Source organism: Salvelinus namaycush, chromosome 8, assembly GCF_016432855.1.
Source record: "Salvelinus namaycush isolate Seneca chromosome 8, SaNama_1.0, whole genome shotgun sequence".
Taxonomy (NCBI): Eukaryota; Metazoa; Chordata; class Actinopteri; order Salmoniformes; family Salmonidae; genus Salvelinus; species Salvelinus namaycush.
Window position 1 is genome coordinate 14,216,415 of NC_052314.1, and position 24,214 is coordinate 14,240,628.

The window sequence follows — 24,214 nt, forward strand, 5'->3', positions numbered from 1 at the left end:
TAGATAGCTACAGTAGTTACCAATGATAGCTAAACTAGCACGTCTGTTTGTTTGGTTAATCCCATAGGGTGGCGCACAATTGGCTCAGCGCCATACGGGTTTGGCAGGGGTAGGCCGTCATTGTAAATAAGAATTTGTTCTTAGCTGACTTGCCTAGTTAAATAAAATAAAACATTTATTTTATTTTTATTGCCATGGTATAAAGCACATTATAAACTGGATGGTTCGAGCCGTGAATGCTAATTGGCTGACAGCCGTGGTATATCAGACCGTATACCATGGGTATGACAAAACGTTTTACTGCTCTAATTATGTTGATAACCTGTTTATAATAGCAATAATCTGGGGTTTGTGGTATATGGCCAATATACCACGGCTAAGGGCTTCACATGTGTGTGTAAACAACGCCTCGTGTGGTATGCCCTGTAAGTGTGTTTGTGTGTGTGTGTGTGTTGAGCAGGAGCTGAGCGACATGGGGGTTAGAGAGGGATTAGAAATGGAAAAACAAACAGGGAAACTCCAGCATTCTTTCTCTCTTCAAACTCCAGGGACAAAGACATGGAATAAAGAGGAAAGGCAAACACACACACACACACACACACACACACACACACACACACACACACACACACACATGGAGAGAGCGAGAGGAATGTACCGGTAGTTGATTAAGTAAATCACTTCTTCTGATAGCAGAGCACAAAGGCCTCTTATTGGGGAAAATAGTTCAACATTGTTTATCATTCTCCTGCTAAATGGGAGAGGAAGACAAACTCTTCTCCCTAACGTCAGGACAGAAGAGTCCCTGCCCATCTTCCGAAAAAGAGGATCTTAAATCAGATGTCTCAGCCCCCCCCCCAAAAAATACAATAAAAAGTGTTTTTCTTACTATTTTCCTACTTGCTGACTTTGCTGTTAACTTCTTTATTGAGGAAGAATGAGCTGACTATGCCTGTGATATGTGGTTGTCTTACCTAGCTATCTGTATACTAACTGTAAGTCGCTCTGGATAAGATCGTCTGCTAATATAGACATTTTTTACATTGGAAAAGTTGAGAAGCTGTCTTTGTCTGTCAGCTCAAAATCCCTAATTCTAGGGGCCTCCCAAGTGGCGCAGCGGTCTTGAAGCATCACTACAGATCCGGATTCGATCCCAGGCTGTGTCGCAGCCGGTCATGACCGGGAGACCCATGAGGCGGCGCACAATTGGCCCAGCGTCGTCCGAGTTAGGGGAGGATTTGGCCGGCCGGGATGTCTTTGTCCCATCGCGCTCTAGTGACTCCTGTTGCGGGCCGGGCACATGCACGCTGACACAGTCGCCAGTTGTACGGTGTTTCCCCCGACACATTGGTGCGGCTGGCTGCTGGGTTAAGCGAGCAGTGTGTCAAGAAGCAGTGCGGCTTGGCAGGGTCGTGTTTTGGAGGACTCATGTCTCTCGACCTTCGCCTCTCCATACGGGATTTGCAGCGACGGGACAAGACTAACTACCAATTGGATAACATGAAATTGGGGAAAATGTAAATGAATAAAAATGTCCCTAATTCTGTGCGAACCCATTGCAGTTGTATGGACATAATCATGGGTCCACACATTGTGTGCAATTAGTGATGGAGGAGGGGATATATTGCAATATTATTTTTGCGCTAGTTTGCTGTACCTGCACCAAAACTCCAGTATCTACACTTGTTCTCCATCTTCTTTTTAAATAGGGAGTACATTTGTTATCAGCACTTTTATTTCCATGACTGATCAAAACCCATGTCTCTCTTGTCCCTCTGCAGCAGACATATGGTGAGCAATATGTTTGGAACATTGAATCATAATAAAATCACAGTAACGAATCGCAATACATATAGAATCCTGAGAATCACAATACATATAGAATCACAATACATATAGAATCCTGAGAATCACAATACATATAGAATCCTGAGAATCACAATACATATAGAATCACAATACATATAGAATCCTGAGAATCGCAATACATATAGAATCCTGAGAATCACAATACATATAGAATCCTGAGAATCACAATACATATCGTATCAGCATTTAAGTATTGTGATAATATCATATTGTGAGATCCCTGGCAATTCCCAGCCCTATGTGCAATGAACATGAAGTTTAGTAATATGATGTAGTATGAGATCTCAAGGCTTGTCAACAGCCTAAATATCTGTAGCAAGGAAAAGGCGGCTGTGTGCCTCCTCCTTTCAGATAGAACAACCTGTGTACCCTTGTTCATTCAGTAACATCTGTCCTTAAGAATCATTGTCACATATTGTCGGCCCGTCACCAAGGAAACATATTGATTACCTAGCACCTACTCTATATCACTAAGGTAATGTACTGAATACTGAGCATTCTCGTTGCCAAGGTAACACATTTAATGTGGATGGGACACCTCTGTCACCTAGGGAACCAATTGATTAGGCCTACCATTATACACCCTTGCTGGTAAATCAGCATGTCTGACTCTGAACATCTTGTTAGGGCAAGGAAAAGGCAACCTAGGGGTTAACCCATTTCACCGTGGCAACATAGACCTAGCGCTAACTAAACACACTGATGTCACCTAGTAGGTAATACAAAAGAAATAGGGAATATGGATTATATTTCTATCGGTAACACAAATCACATAATTCAGTAAATTATAGGATCTACATTATATAGGTAACACTGATACCTGAACACAACTGTACGTACACTATGGAATGCCGCTGTCATCTCCGTTACGACTGTCCACTCAGTGAAAACCAGCCTCCCTCTGTTAGAACCAAAACATTATCCCATCCCCCTGGTAATAGGCTACCACTCTCTATTTTACTGATTCATCATCATCCCTCTCTATCTCTCCCTCCCTCCCTCTCTGTCCATATCTCTCCATCTGTATCAGTCTCTCCCAGCAGCAGGCCAGCTGACTCATTCGCTCCTCTCCTCCGGTATGTCTGCTCTGCACATGCCAAGGAAGTGAGATCTCACTGCTATTTCAGTCTGCGGCCTGCCTGCCTGACGTCACACAGCACTGCCCCCACACTGTCCACACCTGCCATGATGAATCTGTACATTACCACTTACAGTTGAAGTCGGAAGTTTACATACACCTTAGCCAAATACATTTAAATTCCGTTTTTCACAATTCCTGACATTTAATCCTTGTAAAAATTCCCTGTTTTAGGTCAGTTAGGATCACCACTTTATTTTAAGACTGTGAAATGTCAGAAAAATAGTTGAGAGAATGATTTATTTCAGCTTTTATTTCTTTCATCACATTCCCAGTGGGTCAGACGTTTACATACACTCAATTAGTATTTGGTAGCATTGCCTTTAAATTATTTAACTTGGGTCAAACGTTTCAGGTAGCCTTCCACAAGCTTCCCACAATATGTTGGGTGAATTTTGGCAAATTCCTCCTGACAGACCTGGTGTAACTGAGTCAGGTTTGTAGGCCTCCTTGCTCACACACACTTTTTCAGTTCTGCCCACAAATTTTCTATAGGATTGAGGTCAGGGCTTTGTGATGACCACTCCAATACCTTGACTTTGTTGTCCTTAAGCCATTTTGCCACAACTTTGGAAGTATGCTTGGGGTCATTGTCCATTTTGAAGACCCATTTGCGACCAAGCTTTAACTTCCTGACTGATGTCTTGAGATGTTGCTTCAATGTATCCACATAATTTTCCTGCCTCATGATGCCATCTATTTTGTGAAGTGCACCAGTCCCTCCTGCAGCAAAGCACCCCCACAACATGATGCTGCCCCCCCCATGCTTCACGGTTGGATGGTGTTCTTCGGCTTGCAAGTCTCCGCCTTTTTCCTCCAAACATAAAAATGGTCATTATGGCCAAACAGTTTTATTTTTGTTTCATCAGACCAGGGGACATTTCTCCAAAAAGTACGATCTTTGTCTCCATGTGTAGTTGCAAACCGTAGTCTGGATTTTTTATGGCAGTTTTGGAGCAGTGGCTTCTTCCTTGCTGACCGGCCTTTCAAGTTATGTCGATATAGGACTCGTTTTACTGTGGATATAGATACTTTTGTACCTGTTTCCTCCAGTATCTTCACAAGGTCCTTTGCTGTTGTTCTGGGATTGATTTGCACTTTTCGCACCAAAGTACATTCTTCTCTAGGAGAGAGAACGCTTCTCCTTCCTGAGCGGTATGACGGCTGCGTTGTCCCATGGTGTTTATACTTGCGTACTATTGTTTGTACAGATGAAGGTGGTACCTTCAGGCGTTTGGAAATTGCTCCCAAGGATGAACCAGACTTGTGGAAGTCTACAATTTGTTTTCTGAGGTCTTGGCTGATTTCTTTTGATTTTCCCATGATGTCAAGCAAAGAGGCACTGAGTTTGAAGGTAAGCCTTGAAATACATCCACAGGTACACCTCCAATTGACTCAGATGATGTCAATTAGCCTATCAGAAGCTTCTAAAGCCATGACATAATTTTCGGGAATTTTCCAAGCTGTTTAAGACACAGTCAACTTAGTGTATGTAAACTTCTGACCCACTGGAATTGTGATACAGTGAATTAGAAGTGAAATAATCTGTCTGTAAACAATTGTTGGAAAATTACTTGTGTCATGCACAAAGTAGATTGCCAAAACTATAGATTGTTAATAAGAAATTTGTGGAGTGGTTGAAAAACGAGTTTTAATGACTCCAACCTAAGTGTATGTAAACTTCCGACTTCAATTGTACCTCCCGCACAATTATGGATCTGAGGCTACAGGTATCTATCTGTACAATACATTACCATAAATCTACCATTACGGTTCTGTAGTGCAATATATTACTGTCCACACACCTACCCCACCATTTTGGCTCTCTCTGTGTACAATACATAAAAATAACTTCAGCCCTGCCATTAGCATATACTGTCCATCATCACCATGCATCAACTTTGGTGCAGACCATTATACTACCCTTCCACTAACCAACTAAACACACCAACCTCGCTATTACAATAACCTCTGTTTAATTCAATACCACAGGGAAAAAACACAATGGCTTATTGACTTCAGAGAGATCATGGAGATGAGAGAGAGTGGGTTGTTTTGCAGACAAATCAATGTATAGTATTCATAGGTTGCACCTCCGTCACATCATGCCATTGTTATGAATGTTCTCAAGCCTCCCTCTCCCGGCGGCCCAATAATGGTGCCCTAAAGCAGTGATAAGCCAAGTCATTCTGAACGCAGGCTAACGACTGTTAAGTATAAATTACACTATAGTGCCTGTGGTATCCTAACACCCTCGCTATCATCAATAGCCTAGTGATGACAACAGTGACACATCAAAAGTGACAGGCTAGTTGTGCTGAAAGGACAGCAACCGTAATCTGCACACTCCGTGGAGAGAACACTTTTTGTAAAACACATAGACACGTCCGATAGAAAGAGAGCAGTCACACACAGCATACCGTTAAAAGCAACCCGGTTCATAAGCTAGTAGGGGCCCAATCATAACAAAAACACAACCATTCAGCATTTCCAAATCGATATGTACAACTTTATCTGTACAACTTTATCAAAGGAACTGGTGATCTAAAGTTTCAATGCAGCAATGTTTCACACATATTATTTTCAAAGAGATAGCTAACAGCAAGAGAAAAACAGTGACACTCACCAAAAGATGATCATTTGTAAGTTAACTTCTTGTTGAAAGGTTCATCTTGAAGGGAGAAATTAACAAATCAGCAAAAACATGCTCATTGATAACACTTGTGGCTGCAGCTTCCGCACACTATCAACAACAAAAGTTAGACAGAGCGTGGGGAAAAACAGGCTACAGGAGTGAGGTGTCTATGCCTTCCAGAAAATATTGTCAAAACAGTCCTACCCATTGGAAGTCAAAATGGGATTGGTTGATTTTCCCAACAATTCTGCCCTAATACAGTTGAATGGCAGATGCCTTCTGTCTAGCTTCTGAGGGCATAGCCAATGGTTGACATAGCAAGCTAGATTTTTCTCGCCAGAGAACACCAAATAAAAATCCTGATTGGATATTTTTTTCTCTTCAGTGTTAACCCATAGAAAAAAGAATGAATAGAACGGGCTTGGAACCTCTAACCCTGGCAATTTGACTGGTAAACTCATGGGTACACTCGCAGTGGCTTCCTGGTATTGTTAAGTAATCATTTCCATAGTAATGTAGAATGTTTATTCAGATGATGCTAACTGATGCAATGTAAGGTATTTTTTGTAATGTAATTTGAGTTGATTGAACAAATCACAGCAGATTGATTAAAAAATTAAAAATAAATCTTAAAACCTCATTATTGGTTAAGGGCTTGTAAGTAAGCATTTCACAGGTAAGGTCTACACCTGTTGTATTTGGCGCATGTGACAAATAAAATTTGATTTGATGGTTACACTTCCTGATTTTACTTTCTGCTTTGCTCCTATGGGTACACTCACAATGGCCACCAGTCCACCCATTATGCCATCACTGACTTGAATGGGGATGCCCGTTCTATTCATTATATTTCTATGGTTAACCCTTCTCTTCCCAACACAAACTTAATAGATGAAATAAGAATATAATTTAAATTACATAGAAATTAAATAGAAATTAAAACATGTATATTTTAATTGTATAAATCCTTAGGCCTTCTCTGAAGGTGTAGAAGGCCCTTACGATTCCCCATTGATAAAATGCAAGGGCACCGAGCCACACAAGACCACATATTCACTGTCACACTACAGCATAGTCAGCCACCCATCCACAACTGGATGGGACTTTTGTTCCGTGCTTGATATTGAATAATATTTGTATTGTGAAACAGGCCTGCAAGCTGGCATGCTAATTCTTACTAAGGCCACAGACTGTTCCCATGTCACTGGTCCATGTCACAGCACACACAAACACAAAGACACACACACACATGCCTGTGCGCACACACACGTCACACAGTTGAGGCACACTGACATGACTGCACACCCAGCATAAACACAGAGGGACGATTCTCCCCTATTGACACAAGAGGCAAGATGCTTTTGTGTGTGTGATGTTTACTACACAGGATGTGTGTGAATGTGTACTTACTGTACATGCATTGCTAAACATCAAGCCATTAGCCTTGGCTGTGATCGTGTGATGTGACCACAAACAACCCTGAACAGTTACAGTATAATATCTGCATTCCTCCATTTATACTGTATCAAAACACATCACATAGGAACAGTGTCCAGCTACAGCATAGCACTAAGTAGTGAATAACTCGTCTCCACTCAACCACGCACACAGTCTCTTCACATCCATAGTCATCCAGTGATGTCAAACGGAGCCATGGCCATTGTGAAGGTCTGTTACTCCAACGCTGGTAAGAGGAGGAAGGCTGCTGCATGCTGGCTAGGCTCTGGAAGAGAAACACAGTAGCCTGGGCTGCTCTTAGTGTCTCATGGAATTCTACTCACAACACAATAACCCCCTGGGTGTTTACAGTTTGTGTTATGGTTGTGTAAAAGCTAAACATTTGAACAGCGAATGTTGTTTAAGTGTTGCATGAGGGTTTAGGGTAAATGTTTTCAGGACGTCATAGTAACAATATGGAGGCAACATAACCACCTAAATACAATGTTGTTTAGACGTTTTCCCATTGTGAATGTGTTTTATCATTTGGTCACATGCTGCTGGACTTTAATAGACTGGGTTGGCCAAGCAGAGAGGGTCAGGCCCAGAATTCCAAGCCCAGTCACGTGGTGCTCTTTCACCTAACTGCTAATGGCCCTGCCTATCACGCATCGGACCTCACGTGACCACACACACACACACACACCTACCCACCGTGTGTGCCGCTGCTATATACATATAGGGGAAACACTGATGACCTACAGTATGAGACATGAATAAGTTCTCTTAGATGGGGATTATTAATACTGAATGGTGGGAGAAGAGATGAAAGGTCTGGGACAGTTGTTCCACCATGCAGAGGCTCTGTTTCTACTCTCCACGCGCCTCTGTTTCTACTCTCCACGCGCCTCTGTTTCTACTCTCTATGTCTCTACTCTCTATGTCTCTGTTTCTACTCTCCACACGCCTCTGTTTCTACTCTCCACGCGTCTCTGTTTCTACTCTCTATGTCTCTACTCTCTATGTCTCTGTTTCTACTCTCCACGTGTCTCTGTTTCTACTCTCTATGTCTCTACTCTCTATGTCTCTGTTTCTACTCTCTACGCGTCTCTGTTTCTATGCTCTACGTGTCTCTGGTCAGCCTGTGAGGCTCTATTTCTACTCTCTACGTGCCTCTGTTTCTACTCTCTACGTGCCTCTGTTTCTACTCTCTACGCGTCTCTGTTTCTATGCGTCTCTGTTTCTACGCGTCTCTGTTTCTACGCGTCTCTGTTTCTACGCGTCTCTGTTTCTACGCGTCTCTGTTTCTACGCGTCTCTGTTTCTACGCTCTACGTGTCTCTGTTTCTACGCTCTACGTGTCTCTGTTTCTACTCTCTACGTGTCTCTGTTTCTATGCGTCTCTGTTTCTACGCGTCTCTGTTTCTACGCGTCTCTGTTTCTACGCGTCTCTGTTTCTACGCGTCTCTGTTTCTACGCGTCTCTGTTTCTACGCGTCTCTGTTTCTACGCGTCTCTGTTTCTATGCTCTACGTGTCTCTGTTTCTACTCTCTACGCGCCTCTGTTTCTACTCTCTACGCGCCTCTGTTTCTACTCTCTACGCGCCTCTGTTTCTACTCTCTACGCGCCTCTGTTTCTACTCTCTACGCGCCTCTGTTTCTACTCTCTACGCGCCTCTGTTTCTACTCTCTACGCGCTGTGTCTACTCTCTACGTGCCTCTGTGTCTACTCTCTATGTGTATCTGGTGGGGCTGTGTCTCTGGGAGGGGGTTTCAGGGGGGGATCTAAGAGCTGTATAGTAGGCCCTCATGCTGGGCACTTACAGCCACCTGGGACAGCACACACACATGAAAGAACTCGCATTCACACACACAAGCTGACACACACAGAAACAATCAAACAAACAGACCATTATCATTCCAGTGTGTTAATACAGCAGCTATGTCAGCCCAGATATTAGTTCTCTGCTGACCCAGCGTTTACCCCTACTTTCCTAATCTGTAAAGAGCTCTCTCTCTCTCACACACACACACACACAAACAAACACACACACACAAACAAACACACACATGCATATTGACGCCACACACACCCAGACACACTTTCACACTTGTTGCTGCTACTCTGTTTATTATCTCTCCTGATTGCCTAGTCACTTTTACCCCTACCTACATGTACATAATATTACCTCAATTACCTCTACTACCTCGTACCCCCAGCACATTGACTCAGTACCGGTACTCCTTGTATAGTATCGTTACTGTTATTTATTGTGTGTGCAAATATTCTTACATTTTAACTCTGTATGGATGGTTAAGGGCTTGTAAGTAAGCATTTCACGGTAAAGTCTACAACGGTTGTATTCGGCCCATGTGACAAATAAAATGATATTTGATTTTGATATTCTAGCTGATTGTTAGATGTGGTACGTGTACTACTACTACCTCCACCATCACCTCCACCGGCACCACCATCACTACCGGCACGACCGGCATAACCTCTAGCACTGGCACCACCTCCACTACCACCCCCTCATCCATCACCCCCACCGGCACCACCTTCACTGGCACCACCATCACCACCACCACCTCCGCTACACCTTCACCACCTCCAGTACCTGAAAACCAGTCAGATGTAAGAGAACCTCAGATGACAAAGAGAAAAGAGAGAAACTAAAAGAAGGACCGGAAGAGAAGTGAGAGAGATTTTATTTATATTTATTTATTTGTATTTAACCTTTATTTAACTAGGCAAGTCAGTTAAGAACAAATTCTTATTTACAATGATGGTGTACCAAAGGCAAAAGGCCTCCTGTGGGGACGGGGGCTGGGATGAAAATAAATAAATAAATAAAATACAATATAAATATAGGACAAAACACACATCACGACAAGAGAGACAACACAACACTACATAAAGAGAGACCTAAGACAACAACATAGCAAGGCAGCAACACATGACAACACAGCATGGTAGCAACACATGACAACAACATGGTAGCAACACAACATAAAAACAGCATGGTAGCAACACAACATAATAACAGCATGGTAGCAACACAACATAATAACAGCATGGTAGCAACACAACATAATAACAGCATGGTAGCAACACAACATAATAACAGCATGGTAGCAACACAACATAAAAACAGCATGGTAGGAACACAACATAATAACAGCATGGTAGCAACACAACATAATAACAGCATGGTAGCAACACAACATAAAAACAGCATGGTAGCAACACAACAAAAACAGCATGGTAGCAACACAACATAATAACAGCATGGTAGCAACACAACATAAAAACAGCATGGTAGCAACACAACATAATAACAGCATGGTAGCAACACAACATAATAACAGCATGGTAGCAACACAACAAAAACAGCATGGTAGCAACACAACATAATAACAGCATGGTAGCAACACAACATAATAACAGCATGGTAGCAACACAACATAATAACAGCATGGTAGCAACACAACATAATAACAGCATGGTAGCAACACAACACAAAAACAGCATGGTAGCAACACAACAAAAACAGCATGGTAGCAACACAACATAAAAACAGCATGGTAGCAACACAACAAAAACAGCATGGTAGCAACACAACATAATAACAGCATGGTAGCAACACAACATAATAACAGCATGGTAGCAACACAACATAATAACAGCATGGTAGCAACACAACATAATAACAGCATGGTAGCAACACAACATAATAACAGCATGGTAGCAACACAACACAAAAACAGCATGGTAGCAACACAACAAAAACAGCATGGTAGCAACACAACATAAAAACAGCATGGTAGCAACACAACAAAAACAGCATGGTAGCAACACAACATAAAAACAGCATGGTAGCAACACAACATAAAAACAGCATGGTAGCAACACAACATAAAAACAGCATGGTAGCAACACGACATAAAAAAACAACATTGTAGCAACACAACATGGTACAAACATTATTGGGCACAGACAATAGCACAAAGAGCAAGAAGGTAGAGACAACAATACATCACGCAAATCAGCCACAACTGTCAGTAAGAGTGTCCATGAGTGAGTCTTTGAATGAAGAGATTGAGATAAAACTGTCCAGTTTGAGTGTTTGTTGCAGCTCATTCCAGTCGCTAGCTGCAGCGAACTGAAAAGAGGAGCGAGCCAAGGATGTGTGTGCTTTGGGGACCTTTAACAGAATGTGACTGGCAGAATGGGTGTTGTATGTGGAGGATGAGGGCTGCAGTAGATATCTCAGATAGGGGGGAGTGAGGCCTAAGAGGGTTTTATAAATAAGCATCAACCAATGGGTCTTGTGACAGGTATACAGAAATGACCAGTTTACAGAGGAGTATAGAGTGCAGTGATGTGTCCTATATGGGGCTTTGGTGGCAAATCTGATGGCCGAATGGAAAATAACATTTAGCCGCTCGAGAGCACCCTTACCTGCTGATCTATAAATTATGTTTCCATAATCTAGCATGAAGAGGAGAGAGGAGAGCGAAAGAGAGAGAGAGCGAGAGACAGAGAGAGAGACAGAGAGAGAGACAGAGAGAGAGAGAGAGAGACAGAGAGAGAGACAGAGAGAGAGACAGAGAGAGAGACAGAGAGAGAGACAGAGAGAGAGACAGAGAGAGAGACAGAGAGAGAGACAGAGAGAGAGACAGAGAGTGCACTAACACACACAAACTAACCATTTCAAGTACAGCAGAAGGGGAGGGAAGAGGGAATAGTTTGGATGATCACAATGCCAGACCTTTATAATTACAAGAGCAGGTATCTGCCTGAGTAACAGGCAGATGCCAAAATATATTTACAAACGTGATTCTTCATAACGTGATCATGACATGAACAGAGCCGATGAGAAATCATCTATAGACGATTGAACAGAGGTTGGATATATGACTGTGCTGACTGTAAGGAAGGCCTTGCCTGATGATGATAATGCAAACAGACTGGCGCTAAGGCTATGGAAGAACTCCTCTGTCCCCCAACCATCCCATTTAACCCTGGACTCCGTGCGAACCCTAGCGACCTGTATGTGACTCATCCTGTAGATCAGGTCACTAAAGCCACATCACATGACCAATCCTCTGGGGTGTTGTGTGGTGTGTCTGGTTCATTCTGCTCAAGGCCCTGTTTGACTCAATGCTTCCCATGTTCACAGGTCAGACACATTTAAAATTAGAATACATAGAAAAGACAGTCCAATTGTAATTCGCCAAGCCCTTTGAGTATACAGACTGGCACTAGCTGACAGACAACAGTCACTTCTTCTGCTGCTACAGACAGAGACCAGTTGAGCCATGTCTGGTCTGCTACTGACCCTTCTGACACACACAGAGACAGAGACAGAGACAGAGACAGAGACAGAGACAGAGACAGAGACAGAGACAGAGAGAGAGAATATAGACAAAGAGATGGATACATATAGCTAGATAGAGAGAGAAATGGAAACAGAGATGGCAGCTGGCCAGACACTTTAATTTCACCTTTATTTAACCAGGTAGGCTAGTTGAGAACAAGTTCTCATTTACAACTGCGACCTGGCCAAGATAAAGCAAAGCAGTTCGACACATACAACAACACAGAGTTACACAGAGAGAAAGAGAGGGAAGCCAAGAGAGGGATGCTGCAGACACAGAGTGAGAGAAACAAAGAGGGGGTCGGGACCATGCATTGGGGCTAATGGGGTCCGGCATACGCTCTTGCTAGTCGCTGGCACTACAGTATATCATGCTTCATACATCAGTATATCAGCTGCTATTCTATTGTGGCATATCTATGAAGCAGCCAGCCTGGGTGTAGTGATGTAATGTGGGTCACACTGCAGGCTGAAGATGGAGGGAGAAAAGAATGGACTGTCGGTATGTGAGGGATCATGGCGGCTCCAGATGTGACTGCTGCTACTTCTGGGCTGACTGGGCTTCATGGGCGGCTGGCTGAGGTCCAATACTCTATTTCGACAGCCTCTTCTTGTCTCATTTCACTTTCCCTTAATCTTATAATCTTATTTCAGATAAGTGGTCGAGGGCACATGAGAAGAGGGAAGTAGGCTGTTTGAGATTCTTGGGATGTAGCATTTGTCTCGGTTTCTGTCTGTGTCTGACCTTCACTGGCTATCAACTCGTGTCAGATCAGTGGTGATTTGGGAAAGGAGGCTTGCTGACTAGAACCAATGCGATGTGGCCTAGGACTGTGCTGTCTGGCCCTGACTTTCTGATGATTCAAACAGCCACTGTTGGTGAAGGTGGGAGGAGCTGACACCATTCTGTCTATCACTGGTGTCCCTTTGTGTGGTCTCACTCTCTCTCACTGTCTCTCACTGTCTCTCACTCTCTCTCACTCTCTCTCACTCTCTCTGAGTGGCAGCTCCAGTAATCACAGTAAAAACACGTTGGCTTATCCAATCTCACGTGGGGGCCATGGCAGGCACCCATGGACACACACGGGATCTCACAGAAACACACACCACCCACTCACAACACACTAACACAAAAAGGTTTCACAGAAAAACACAAATGTATTTACGAAAGTTCAATCAGTAAGGCTGGTCTTTTTATTTCACCTTTATTTAACCAGGTAGACCTGGCCAAGATAAAGCAAAGCAGTGTGACAAAAACAACAACACAGAGTTACACATGGGATAATCACTTCCCTCTCTGTCATCCAATGGGCTACATCTAGGGGACTATTTATGTCAACTCACCCCTTGTCTCATACTTTATGTTTTTCAGCAACAGTCTTCCAACGACCTTCCACCTCCCCACCAGCAGCATAATAACCTGAAGGCTCGTCATCGGAACCCCATTCTCCAAGCAGGGGGAGGAGGGGGGGGGGGGGGGGGGGGGGGGGGGGGGGGGGTCGATGCCAGCTGCCCAGCATAGGGCATCCTGTCATCAGCATCTGGCTCTGAGGAGCATTCCTCAAAGACACGGCCTACCCCAAACTATTCAATAAACGTCCATATCATATTCTGTCTCGGATGTTAATCACAACCTGCACGCACGCACACAACACACACGCAACACACACACACACACACACGCAACACACACACACACACACACACACACACACACACACACACACACACACACACACACACACACACACACACCTCAGAGCATAAAACGCAGTAGACTAGAGAGTTACCAGTTTCATTCATACAGTCACAAACATCAATCATATACATTTATGCAGAGGCATAGCATACTGTAAAATCAAGGTCCAGCTGCTTGGCTATGTGACATATACAGAGATGTATACCCTGTAAGCTCAGAGGCTGACAGAACCTTTCAGAGGCTGCAGGTTGCAGGCTACAGAGGCTGCAGGCTTTATACAACGGCTCTAAATCATGAATACTGACTGGTTAAAACCGCATTCCAGCTAGTGTCTATTCAACGAGTTACCACCGGTTAAATCTATGACGATAAAATGCCTATTTACTCTGTTCCATCTGACTGCGCAATCCACTGTCTCATCAGCCCAGCCAGGCTATTTATGAAATTGATCTTCACTATAAAAAGCATCTAGACATTATCTCACATTTCTTTTAGACTAACATTTAGTTTTCAACAGCGGAGATTTGTATAAACCTTGCAGTCTGTCTCTCCGATATTTGCAACATTGTTTCAATATTCAAATTCAATCTCCAGCTGTTCCATAGTAATGAACGTGTCGGGACTAGACAGACAGGCAGCGTTTCTCAGCTGTTATTCTGGCTGCTCTTTTTGATGTGACTGTAATTTAGCCGTAGTTGGATAGCTAGCAAGCAAGGGATAAGAACGTTGCCAGCCAGTAGAACAAATGACTGGGATGTGTCCATAGATACAGAACAAAAAGACTGAACAACTGGGCAGCGTCTCTAGCAACCCTAGATTTGTTTCAGGACTATATCTTGTGGAAGGATGAACTAGTAAGAATAAATGAATTAGTTTTTAATGAAAATATGTCAATCATTTTAATATGTTGGTAACCCATTGTATGAAAGTGACAAAGCCCGAGAAGCCGGTGTTTGGAGGATATATTGGCACGGTTTGCCATCCCTCAACTTCGTCTCAGGCCTAACAACCCCCGTGCCAATATATCCCCCAAACACTGGCTTCTCCGGCATTATCACTTAACAGCCCTACACCATAATGAGGTAACCCACAGACAGCACTAACGACAGACATCTATCTCTCTACTGTATCTGCCTCTCTATTTCTCTGTCTCTTTAGCTTTCTCGCTCTCTCTGCTCATTCTGTCTATCTCCTTAGCTTTCTCTCTCTCTCTCCTTCTCTCTGTCTCTTTAGCTTTCTCGCTCTCTGCTCATTCTGTCTATCTCCTTAGCTTTCTCTCTCTCTCTCCTTCTCTCTGTCTCTTTAGCTTTCTCTCTCTCTCTGCTCATTCTCTTTGTCTCCTTAGCTTTCTCTCAATTCAATTCAATTCAATTGACTTTATTGACATGGCAAGTTCATTATTACTTACATTGTCAAAGTATACATATCGAAAAATAAAAATCAAATATATATGTATATATATACAAAATATATATATATTTATATATAAATAAATGCCTCTCTCTGTCTCCTTCTCTCTGTCTCCTTCTCTCTGTCTCTTTAGCTTTCTCTCTCTCTCTCTGTCTGTCTCCTTCTCTCTGTCTCTTTAGCTTTCTCTGTCTCCTTCTCTCTGTCTCTTTAGCTTTCTCCTTCTCTCTGTCTCCTTCTCTCTGTCTCTTTAGCTTTCTCCTTCTCTCTGTCTCCTTCTCTCTGTCTCTTTAGCTTTCTCTCTCGGTCTCCTTCTCTCTGTCTCTTTAGCTTTCTCTCTCGGTCTCCTTCTCTCTGTCTCTTTAGCTTTCTCTCTCGGTCTCCTTCTCTCTGTCTCTTTAGCTTTCTCTCTCGGTCTCCTTCTCTCTGTCTCTTTAGCTTTCTCTCTCGGTCTCCTTCTCTCTGTCTCTTTAGCTTTCTCTCTCGGTCTCCTTCTCTCTGTCTCTTTAGCTTTCTCTCTCGGTCTCCTTCTCTCTGTCTCTTTAGCTTTCTCTCTCGGTCTCCTTCTCTCTGTCTCTTTAGCTTTCTCTCTCGGTCTCCTTCTCTCTGTCTCCTTCTCTCTGTCTCCTTCTCTCTGTCTCCTTCTCTCTGTCTCTTTAGCTTTCTCTCTCTCTCTCTGTCTCCTTCTCTCTGTCTCTTTAGCTTTCTCTCTCTCTCTCGGTCTCCTTCTCTCTGTCTCCTTAGCTTTCTCTCTCTCTCTCTGTCTCTTTAGCTTTCTCTCTCTCTCTCTCCTCCTCTCTGTCTCCTCCTCTCTGTCTCCTCCTCTCTGTCTCCTCCTCTCTGTCTCCTTCTCTCTGTCTCCTTCTCTCTGTCTCCTTCTCTCTGTCTCTTTAGCTTTCTCTCTCTCTCTCTGTCTCCTCTCTGTCTCCTTCTCTCAGTCTCCTTCTCTCTGTCTCTTTAGCTTTCTCTCTCTCTCTCGGTCTCCTCCTCTCAGTCTCCTCCTCTCAGTCTCCTCCTCTCAGTCTCCTCCTCTCAGTCTCCTCCTCTCAGTCTCCTCCTCTCAGTCTCCTCCTCTCAGTCTCCTCCTCTCAGTCTCCTCCTCTCAGTCTCCTCCTCAGTCTCCTCCTCTCAGTCTCCTCCTCTCAGTCTCCTCCTCTCAGTCTCCTCCTCTCAGTCTCCTCCTCTCAGTCTCTCTGTCTCTCTGTCTCTCTGTCTCTCTGTCTCTCTGTCTCCTTCTCTCTGTCTCCTTCTCTCTGTCTCCTTCTCTCTGTCTCCTTCTCTCTGTCTCCTTCTCTCTGTCTCCTTCTCTCTGTCTCCTTCTCTCTGTCTCTTTAGCTTTCTCTCTCTGTCTCCTTCTCTCTGTCTCCTTCTCTCTGTCTCCTTCTCTCTGTCTCTTTAGCTTTCTCTCTCTCTCTCGGTCTCCTTCTCTCTGTCTCTTTAGCTTTCTCTCTCGGTCTCCTCCTCTCAGTCTCCTCCTCTCAGTCTCCTCCTCTCAGTCTCCTCCTCTCAGTCTCCTCCTCTCAGTCTCCTCCTCTCAGTCTCCTCCTCTCAGTCTCCTCCTCTCAGTCTCCTCCTCTCTGTCTCCTCCTCTCTGTCTCCTTCTCTCTGTCTCCTTCTCTCTGTCTCCTTCTCTCTGTCTCCTTCTCTCTGTCTCCTTCTCTCTGTCTCCTTCTCTCTGTCTCCTCTCTGTCTCTTTAGCTTTCTCTCTCTCTCTGTCTCCTTCTCTCTGTCTCCTTCTCTCTGTCTCCTCCTCTCTGTCTCCTCCTCTCTGTCTCCTCCTCTCTGTCTCCTCCTCTCTGTCTCCTTCTCTCTGTCTCCTTCTCTCTGTCTCTTTAGCTTTCTCTCTCTCTGTCTCCTCCTCTCTGTCTCCTCCTCTCTGTCTCCTTCTCTCTGTCTCCTCTCTCTGTCTCTTTAGCTTTCTCTCTCTCTCTCTGTCTCCTCTCTGTCTCCTTCTCTCTGTCTCCTTCTCTCTGTCTCTTTAGCTTTCTCTCTCTCTCTCGGTCTCCTCCTCTCAGTCTCCTCCTCTCAGTCTCCTCCTCTCAGTCTCCTCCTCTCAGTCTCCTCCTCTCAGTCTCCTCCTCTCAGTCTCCTCCTCTCAGTCTCCTCCTCTCAGTCTCCTCCTCTCTGTCTCCTCCTCTCTGTCTCCTCCTCTCTGTCTCCTCCTCTCTGTCTCCTTCTCTCTGTCTCCTTCTCTCTGTCTCCTTCTCTCTGTCTCCTTCTCTCTGTCTCTTTAGCTTTCTCTCTCTCTCTGTCTCCTTCTCTCTGTCTCCTTCTCTCTGTCTCCTCCTCTCTGTCTCCTCCTCTCTGTCTCCTCCTCTCTGTCTCCTTCTCTCTGTCTCCTTCTCTCTGTCTCCTTCTCTCTGTCTCCTTCTCTCTGTCTCTTTAGCTTTCTCTCTCTCTCTGTCTCCTTCTCTCTGTCTCCTCCTCTCTGTCTCCTCCTCTCTGTCTCCTCCTCTCTGTCTCCTCCTCTCTGTCTCCTCCTCTCTGTCTCCTCCTCTCTGTCTCCTTCTCTCTGTCTCCTTCTCTCTGTCTCCTTCTCTCTGTCTCCTTCTCTCTGTCTCCTTCTCTCTGTCTCCTTCTCTCTGTCTCTTTAGCTTTCTCTCTCTCTGTCTCCTTCTCTCTGTCTCCTTCTCTCTGTCGCATTCTCTCTGTCTCATTCTCTCTGTCTCTTTAGCTTTCTCTCTCTCTCTCGGTCTCCTTCTCTCTGTCTCTTTAGCTTTCTCTCTCTCTCTCTCGGTCTCCTCCTCTCAGTCTCCTCCTCTCAGTCTCCTCCTCTCAGTCTCCTCCTCTCAGTCTCCTCCTCTCAGTCTCCTCCTCTCAGTCTCCTCCTCTCAGTCTCCTCCTCTCAGTCTCCTCCTCTCAGTCTCCTCCTCTCAGTCTCCTCCTCTCTGTCTCCTCCTCTCTGTCTCCTCCTCTCTGTCTCCTTCTCTCTGTCTCCTTCTCTCTGTCTCCTTCTCTCTGTCTCCTTCTCTCTGTCTCTTTAGCTTTCTCTGTCTCTTTAGCTTTCTCTGTCTCATTCTCTCTGTCTCTTTAGCTTTCGCTCACTCTGTCTCCTCTGTCTCCTCTGTCTCTTTAGCTTTCTCTCTCTCTCTGCTCATTCTCTCTGTCTCTTTAGCTTTCTCCCTCTGTCTCCTTGTCTCCGTTTCTCTTTCCACTTTCTCTCAAACTAAGCACTGCAGTCCAGACACAAACACCCGACCCCATCCATGTAGAACATCATGCCACCGACACCCCAGCTCAGCTCAGCTGTGGACTAATAAAACAGTACATTACATTTACATTCTGTTATAGAACAAAGACTGCAACCAAACACAAACACATACTGAAACCCTCAGATGTCAAAACGCACACCCCTCCCAAACCTCCCCCAATCCCTCCCTTCCCAGCTGCATACATCCATGCCATGGCTCGAGGTACAGTCCTTAGTAGTTCTCCCTAACCACAGATCTAGGGTCAGATTACCTGGTCACAGTAATCATCATAACCATTAGGGATGAAAGAAAGATATCTGATCAAGAACCAGTTTTACCTCCTTTCCCCTGCCATGCCTCTAGTGCCATCTTACACAACAGCCGTCGTCAAAATCTGCCTGCCTGCTGCTTTAAAAAAAAGTGTCAGAGGCAGAGCGTCATTACGCTCACAGCTCTCCTCCTACCCCACTTCTTCCATCCCTCCCTCTATCCTTCCCCTCTAGCTATCCCCCATCCTAATTCACACAGAAGTAGATAGGCTGCTCCCGCTGCTGGCGTCTCAGCTAGTCAGCTCAACTGACTGATGGCTATCACAGTTTAGCTCAATCTAACTCAGCAGTGTGTGTGTGTGTGTGTGTGTGTGTGTGTGTGTGTTCCTCTGGCCCAGATGGTACTTTAAAAATAAAGCAATGATACCCCAAACACAGGCCCAATATAGTGATTTGGCACAGATATCCAGATAAAGCTCTCAGATGATTAAATAAAATATAATGATGAATAGGCCTATTGGTGATACACTTCAAATAATCTGCCCTCTTACACAAATACATTAGCCCATATAAACCTGCTCACATATTAGCATTAATACACTTGTATACCGTCTGTTGGCATAGATACTCATATTGCATTGTATATCACTGATAATGTCACGCCCTGGCCTTAGTTATCTTTGTTTTCTGTATTATTTTAGTTAGGTCAGGGTGTGACATGGGGGATGTTTGTGTGTATTTGTCTCGTCTTGGGTGGTTGTATTGTATAGGGGGTTTTGGTAGAGTTTATGGGGTTGTGTTTAGTGTAGGTGTCTAGGTATGTCTATGGTTGCCTGAATGGTTCTCAATCAGAGACAGCTGTCTGTCATTGTCTCTGATTGGGAGCCATATTTTAGGCAGCCATAGGCATTAGGCAGGTTGTGGGTAATTGTCTATGTCTAAACGTTAGTAGCTTGTGTGTGCACTTTCGTTTTGTAGCTTCACGGTCGTTTGTTGTTTTGTTAGTTTGTAAAGTGTTTCGTTTCGTGGTCATCTTCTTCGTAAATAAAAAAGAGGATGTATTTATATCACGCTGCGCCTTGGTCCACTCATTCACCAGAAGACGATCGTGACAGATAATGCATTAGGCATAATATAAGCCGGCTTTGTTATGACATTAACATACATTCTGGATGCCTTCTTATACTGCAACAAGAGCCCATAGTTCTTCTTCGAAATTCGACTTATTATGGATGAATGTCTATTTTTGACGCATTAATTCCTCATGGTATCAGAGTTAGTTCTGCACTGTTACAGGGTTTAAAAAACAGAAAAAACTCACGATGTTAACAGTTTCGGCATTAATTCCAAGTGGTTAAGGTTAGGGCTATGGTTTGGGGAAGGCTCTGCAAACCCACCGACCTCATACCATAATGGATAGAGAAGGCATTCTGCGGCAATACGCCATCTCATCTGGTGTGCTCTTAGTGGGACTATCATTTGTTTTTCAACAGGAAAATGACCCAACACACCTCCAGGCTGTGTAAGGGCAAGTTGACCAAGAAGGAGAGTGATGGAGTGCTGCATCAGATGACCTGGCCTCCACAATCACCCAACCTCAACACAATTGAGATGGTTTAGGGTAAGTAGGAGAGCAGAGTGAAGGAAGAGCATCCAACAAGAGCTCAGCATATGTGGGAACACCTTCACGACTGTTGGAAAATCATTCCAGGTGTAGCTGGTTGAGAGAATGCCAAACGTGTGCAAAGCTGTCATCAAGGCAAAGGGTGGCTACTTTGAAGAATATAAAATATAAATTCTTTGCAACTCTGCCTAGAAGGCCAGCGTCCCGGAGTCGCCTCTTCCCTGTTGACGTTGAGACTGGTGTTTTGCGGGTACTATTTAATGAAGCTGCCAGTTGAGGACTTGAGGCATCTGTTTCTCAAACTAGACACTCTAATGTACTTGTCCTCTTGCTCAGTTGTGCACCGGGGCCTCCCACTCCTCTTTCCATTCTGGTTAGAGACAGTCTGCGCTGTTCTGTGGGAGTAGTACACAGCGTTGAACGAGATCTTCAGTTTCTTGGCAATTTCTCGCATGGAGTCGCCGTCATTTCTCAGAACAAGAATAGACTGACGAGTTTCAGAAGAAAGTTCTTTGTTTCTAGCCATTTTGAGCCTGTAATCGAACCCACAAATGCTGATGCTCCAGACACTCAACTAGTCTAAAGAAGGCCAGTTTTATTGCTTCTTTAAATCAGCACAACAGTTTTCAACTGTGCTAACATAATTGCAAAAGGGTTTTATAATGATCAATTACCCTTTTAAAATGAGACAGAACGCGTCTCCTTCCTGAGCGGTATGACGGCTGCGTGGTCTCATGGTGTTTATACTTGCGTACTATTGTTTGTACAGATGAAGGTGGTACCTTCAGGCTCTTGGAAATTGCTCCCAAGGATGAACCAGACTTGTGGAGGTCTACAATTTTTTTCTCTGATTTCTTTTGATTTTCCCATGATGTCAAGCAAAGAGGCACTGAGTTTGAAGGTAAGCCTTGAAATACATCCACAGGTACACCTCCAATTGACTCAAATGATGTCAATTAGCCTATGAGAAGCTTCTAAAGCCATGACATCATTTTATGGAATTTTCTAAGCTGTTTAAAGCCACAGTCAACTTAGTGTATGTAAACTTCTGACCCACTGGAATTGTGATACAGTGAATTATAAGTGAAATAATCTGTCTGTAAACAATTGTTGGAAATATTACTTGTGTCATGCACAAAGTAGATGTCCTAACCGACTTGCCAAAACCATTGTTTGTTAACGAGAAATTTGTGGAGTGATTGAAAAACAAGTTTAATGACTCCAACCTAAGTGTATGTAAACTTCCGACTTCAACTGTACATATACACACATACACACACACACGCGCACACGCACACGCATTTACACTCCAGAATCTGACATTGCTTGTTCTGATATTTCTTAATTTACATTTGTTTAATTTGTGTGTATTGTAAGGTATTGTAAGGTATTACTGCACTGTTGGTGTTAGAGACATAAGCATTTCGCTGCACCTGGAATAACATCTGCAAAATATGTGTACGCGAACAACAACATTTTATTCCATTTTGGGGGGGATGGTTGTACGAGGTCTGATGTTCGGTTGTTGTCTTTCATGTGTTTTGAGATGTGCTGCTGGTGATGTGTTCGTCATTTGAAGTGTGATTGTTTTGTCCTGCTGAGATATGCTAGTGGCTGTGCTAATGTTGACATGTTGACAGATATGCTGTGTGAGTCCCTCATAGCCTTAGCAGGAGCAGCATCATCATCATACAGACAGACAGATGGTTTGATCAGGTGTTGTTGTTTTTCCACTGCCTGTATGAAAAGCTACATCAGCATGCAACAATTGACCACTGCGCCTTTTTCCTCACCGTGTCAGCACACTGCACCCTCTACAAACAATAGCAGACAACAACCGGCTAGAGATGGACAGAGATAAGGATAGACGGAGAGACAGATGGATAGAGAGAGAAGGAAGGAGGGTGGGTGGGGAGGGAGGGAAGGATATGGGGGAATTCTGGAGCAGAAGACAGAATGACAGTCAGCCAGACAAAATGCATGGCATAGAGATAGACGGACGGAGAGACAGGGGGGCAGGGGAGGACATGTTACCTTTCGGGGGACGAGGATTTCTCTGAGTTCATGGACATGAGCGGTGCCTGTTAGCCGCTCGCTCGCCGAGGGACGACAGAGAGACGGCAAGGAACAGGCTCTCTTTTCTCTGCTTCTCTCTCTCTCTCCCTTCGTTCTGTGCCGTGTGTCTGTGTAAGGGGGAGGGGGGGCTGCCTCCCCTCCTCCTCCTCCTCTCTTTCTCCTTCTAGCTCTCCTCCTCTTGCTCAGAGGAGAAGAAAGGATGGAGGACAACGCTCCAAGAGTAGTAAGGGGGAAAAAGCAGCTGTGGGCTGGCTGAGCAGAAATCTTCCTGCGTGTGAAGCGAGACAAGCAATGTCAGACGCCTTTCCTCAGACCCAGCTTCCTCCCTTCCTTTACCTCCTTCACCCTCTATTTCACTTTCGCTTTTTCAGAGTCGTTTTTTGACTCTCTTTCCTCCTGTTCTCTGTCCTCCTTGGTTGGTTCTTAAATGGTGATGAAATGAACACACAAGCTCCCACAGTCTCAATCCGCTTTGTCTGTCCTCCTCTTCCTTTTCACTCTCTCTCCCTTTCTCTCTCTCTTTCCAAAACAGCAGCAGTGCAGTAGCTGGCTCTAGCAGGCCTTCTGCAGCTCTGCACAACAACAGAGCCCAGAGCGAACTGGAACAAACCACTGCCTGACAGAGAGAGGGGGGTGGGAGGGCTGGGACCAATGGGAAACCAAACTATTTCTCCTTGAGGTCTCTCCTACCCCTCTCCCTGCGTGGTCCGGACCTCCCTCCTTCCCTCCATCCCCTTTGCCTTATTACGACATCCTGTATCTCGGGGCAATGCCACACAGATCTGACTCCCCCTCTATCTGCCATCCTCCTCTTCTCCCCCCTCCTCTTTTCTCTTGTTGTCTCTCAATCCATTTTCCGATGTCTTTTCTGCCTCTATGGTTGTAATGTGTATGGTTGTAATGATCTTTTCTCTCTACATTCCCTCTCTCTCCCAGCAGACGGGTATATTTCTGCATGAGAGAACAGCACATAGAGAGGTAGCCAGAGGGTGTCATGACGGGGGTCTCTCTCTACTGCCCTCCCCCATGGCTCTACTGCCCTCCCCCGTCGCTCTACTGCCCTCCCCCGTCGCTCTACTGCCCTCCCCCGTCGCTCTACTGCCCTCCCCCGTCGCTCTACTGCCCTCCCCCGTCGCTCTCTCGCTCTCTCATGCGCCGAATATAACAGATGTAGACCTTACCGTGAAATGCTAACTTAGAAGCCTTTAACCAACAATTCAGTTTTAATAAAATAAGAGTTAACCTTTACCGAACCTCAACCCCGTATCCGGGATCACCCCCCACCCCCCACACACTGATTAGCATAGCTAGCATAGCTTCACAAGTAGATAGTAGCATCTAAATATCATTAAATCACAAGTCCAAGACACCAGATGAAAGATACAGATCTTGTGAATAAAGCCACCATTTCAGATTTTTAAAATGTTTTACAGGGAAGACAAAATATGTAAATCTATTAGCTAAACACGTTAGCAAAATACACCACTATT

The 24,214-nt window shown here is 44.5% G+C and overlaps 1 protein-coding gene across 1 annotated transcript in view; it reads right to left on the reverse strand.

Moving 5' to 3' along the window:
* Positions 1-23,277, reverse strand: part of LOC120052423 (SRSF protein kinase 2-like) — a 54,623-nt gene extending 31,346 nt beyond the window's left edge. The window contains exon 1 of the mRNA XM_038999307.1: positions 22,683-23,277. Within this exon, the coding sequence (XP_038855235.1) occupies positions 22,683-22,720 (38 nt within the window). The 5' untranslated portion in view covers positions 22,721-23,277. The remainder of the gene's footprint in view (positions 1-22,682) is intronic.
* Between the last annotated feature and the right edge of the window lie 937 nt (positions 23,278-24,214).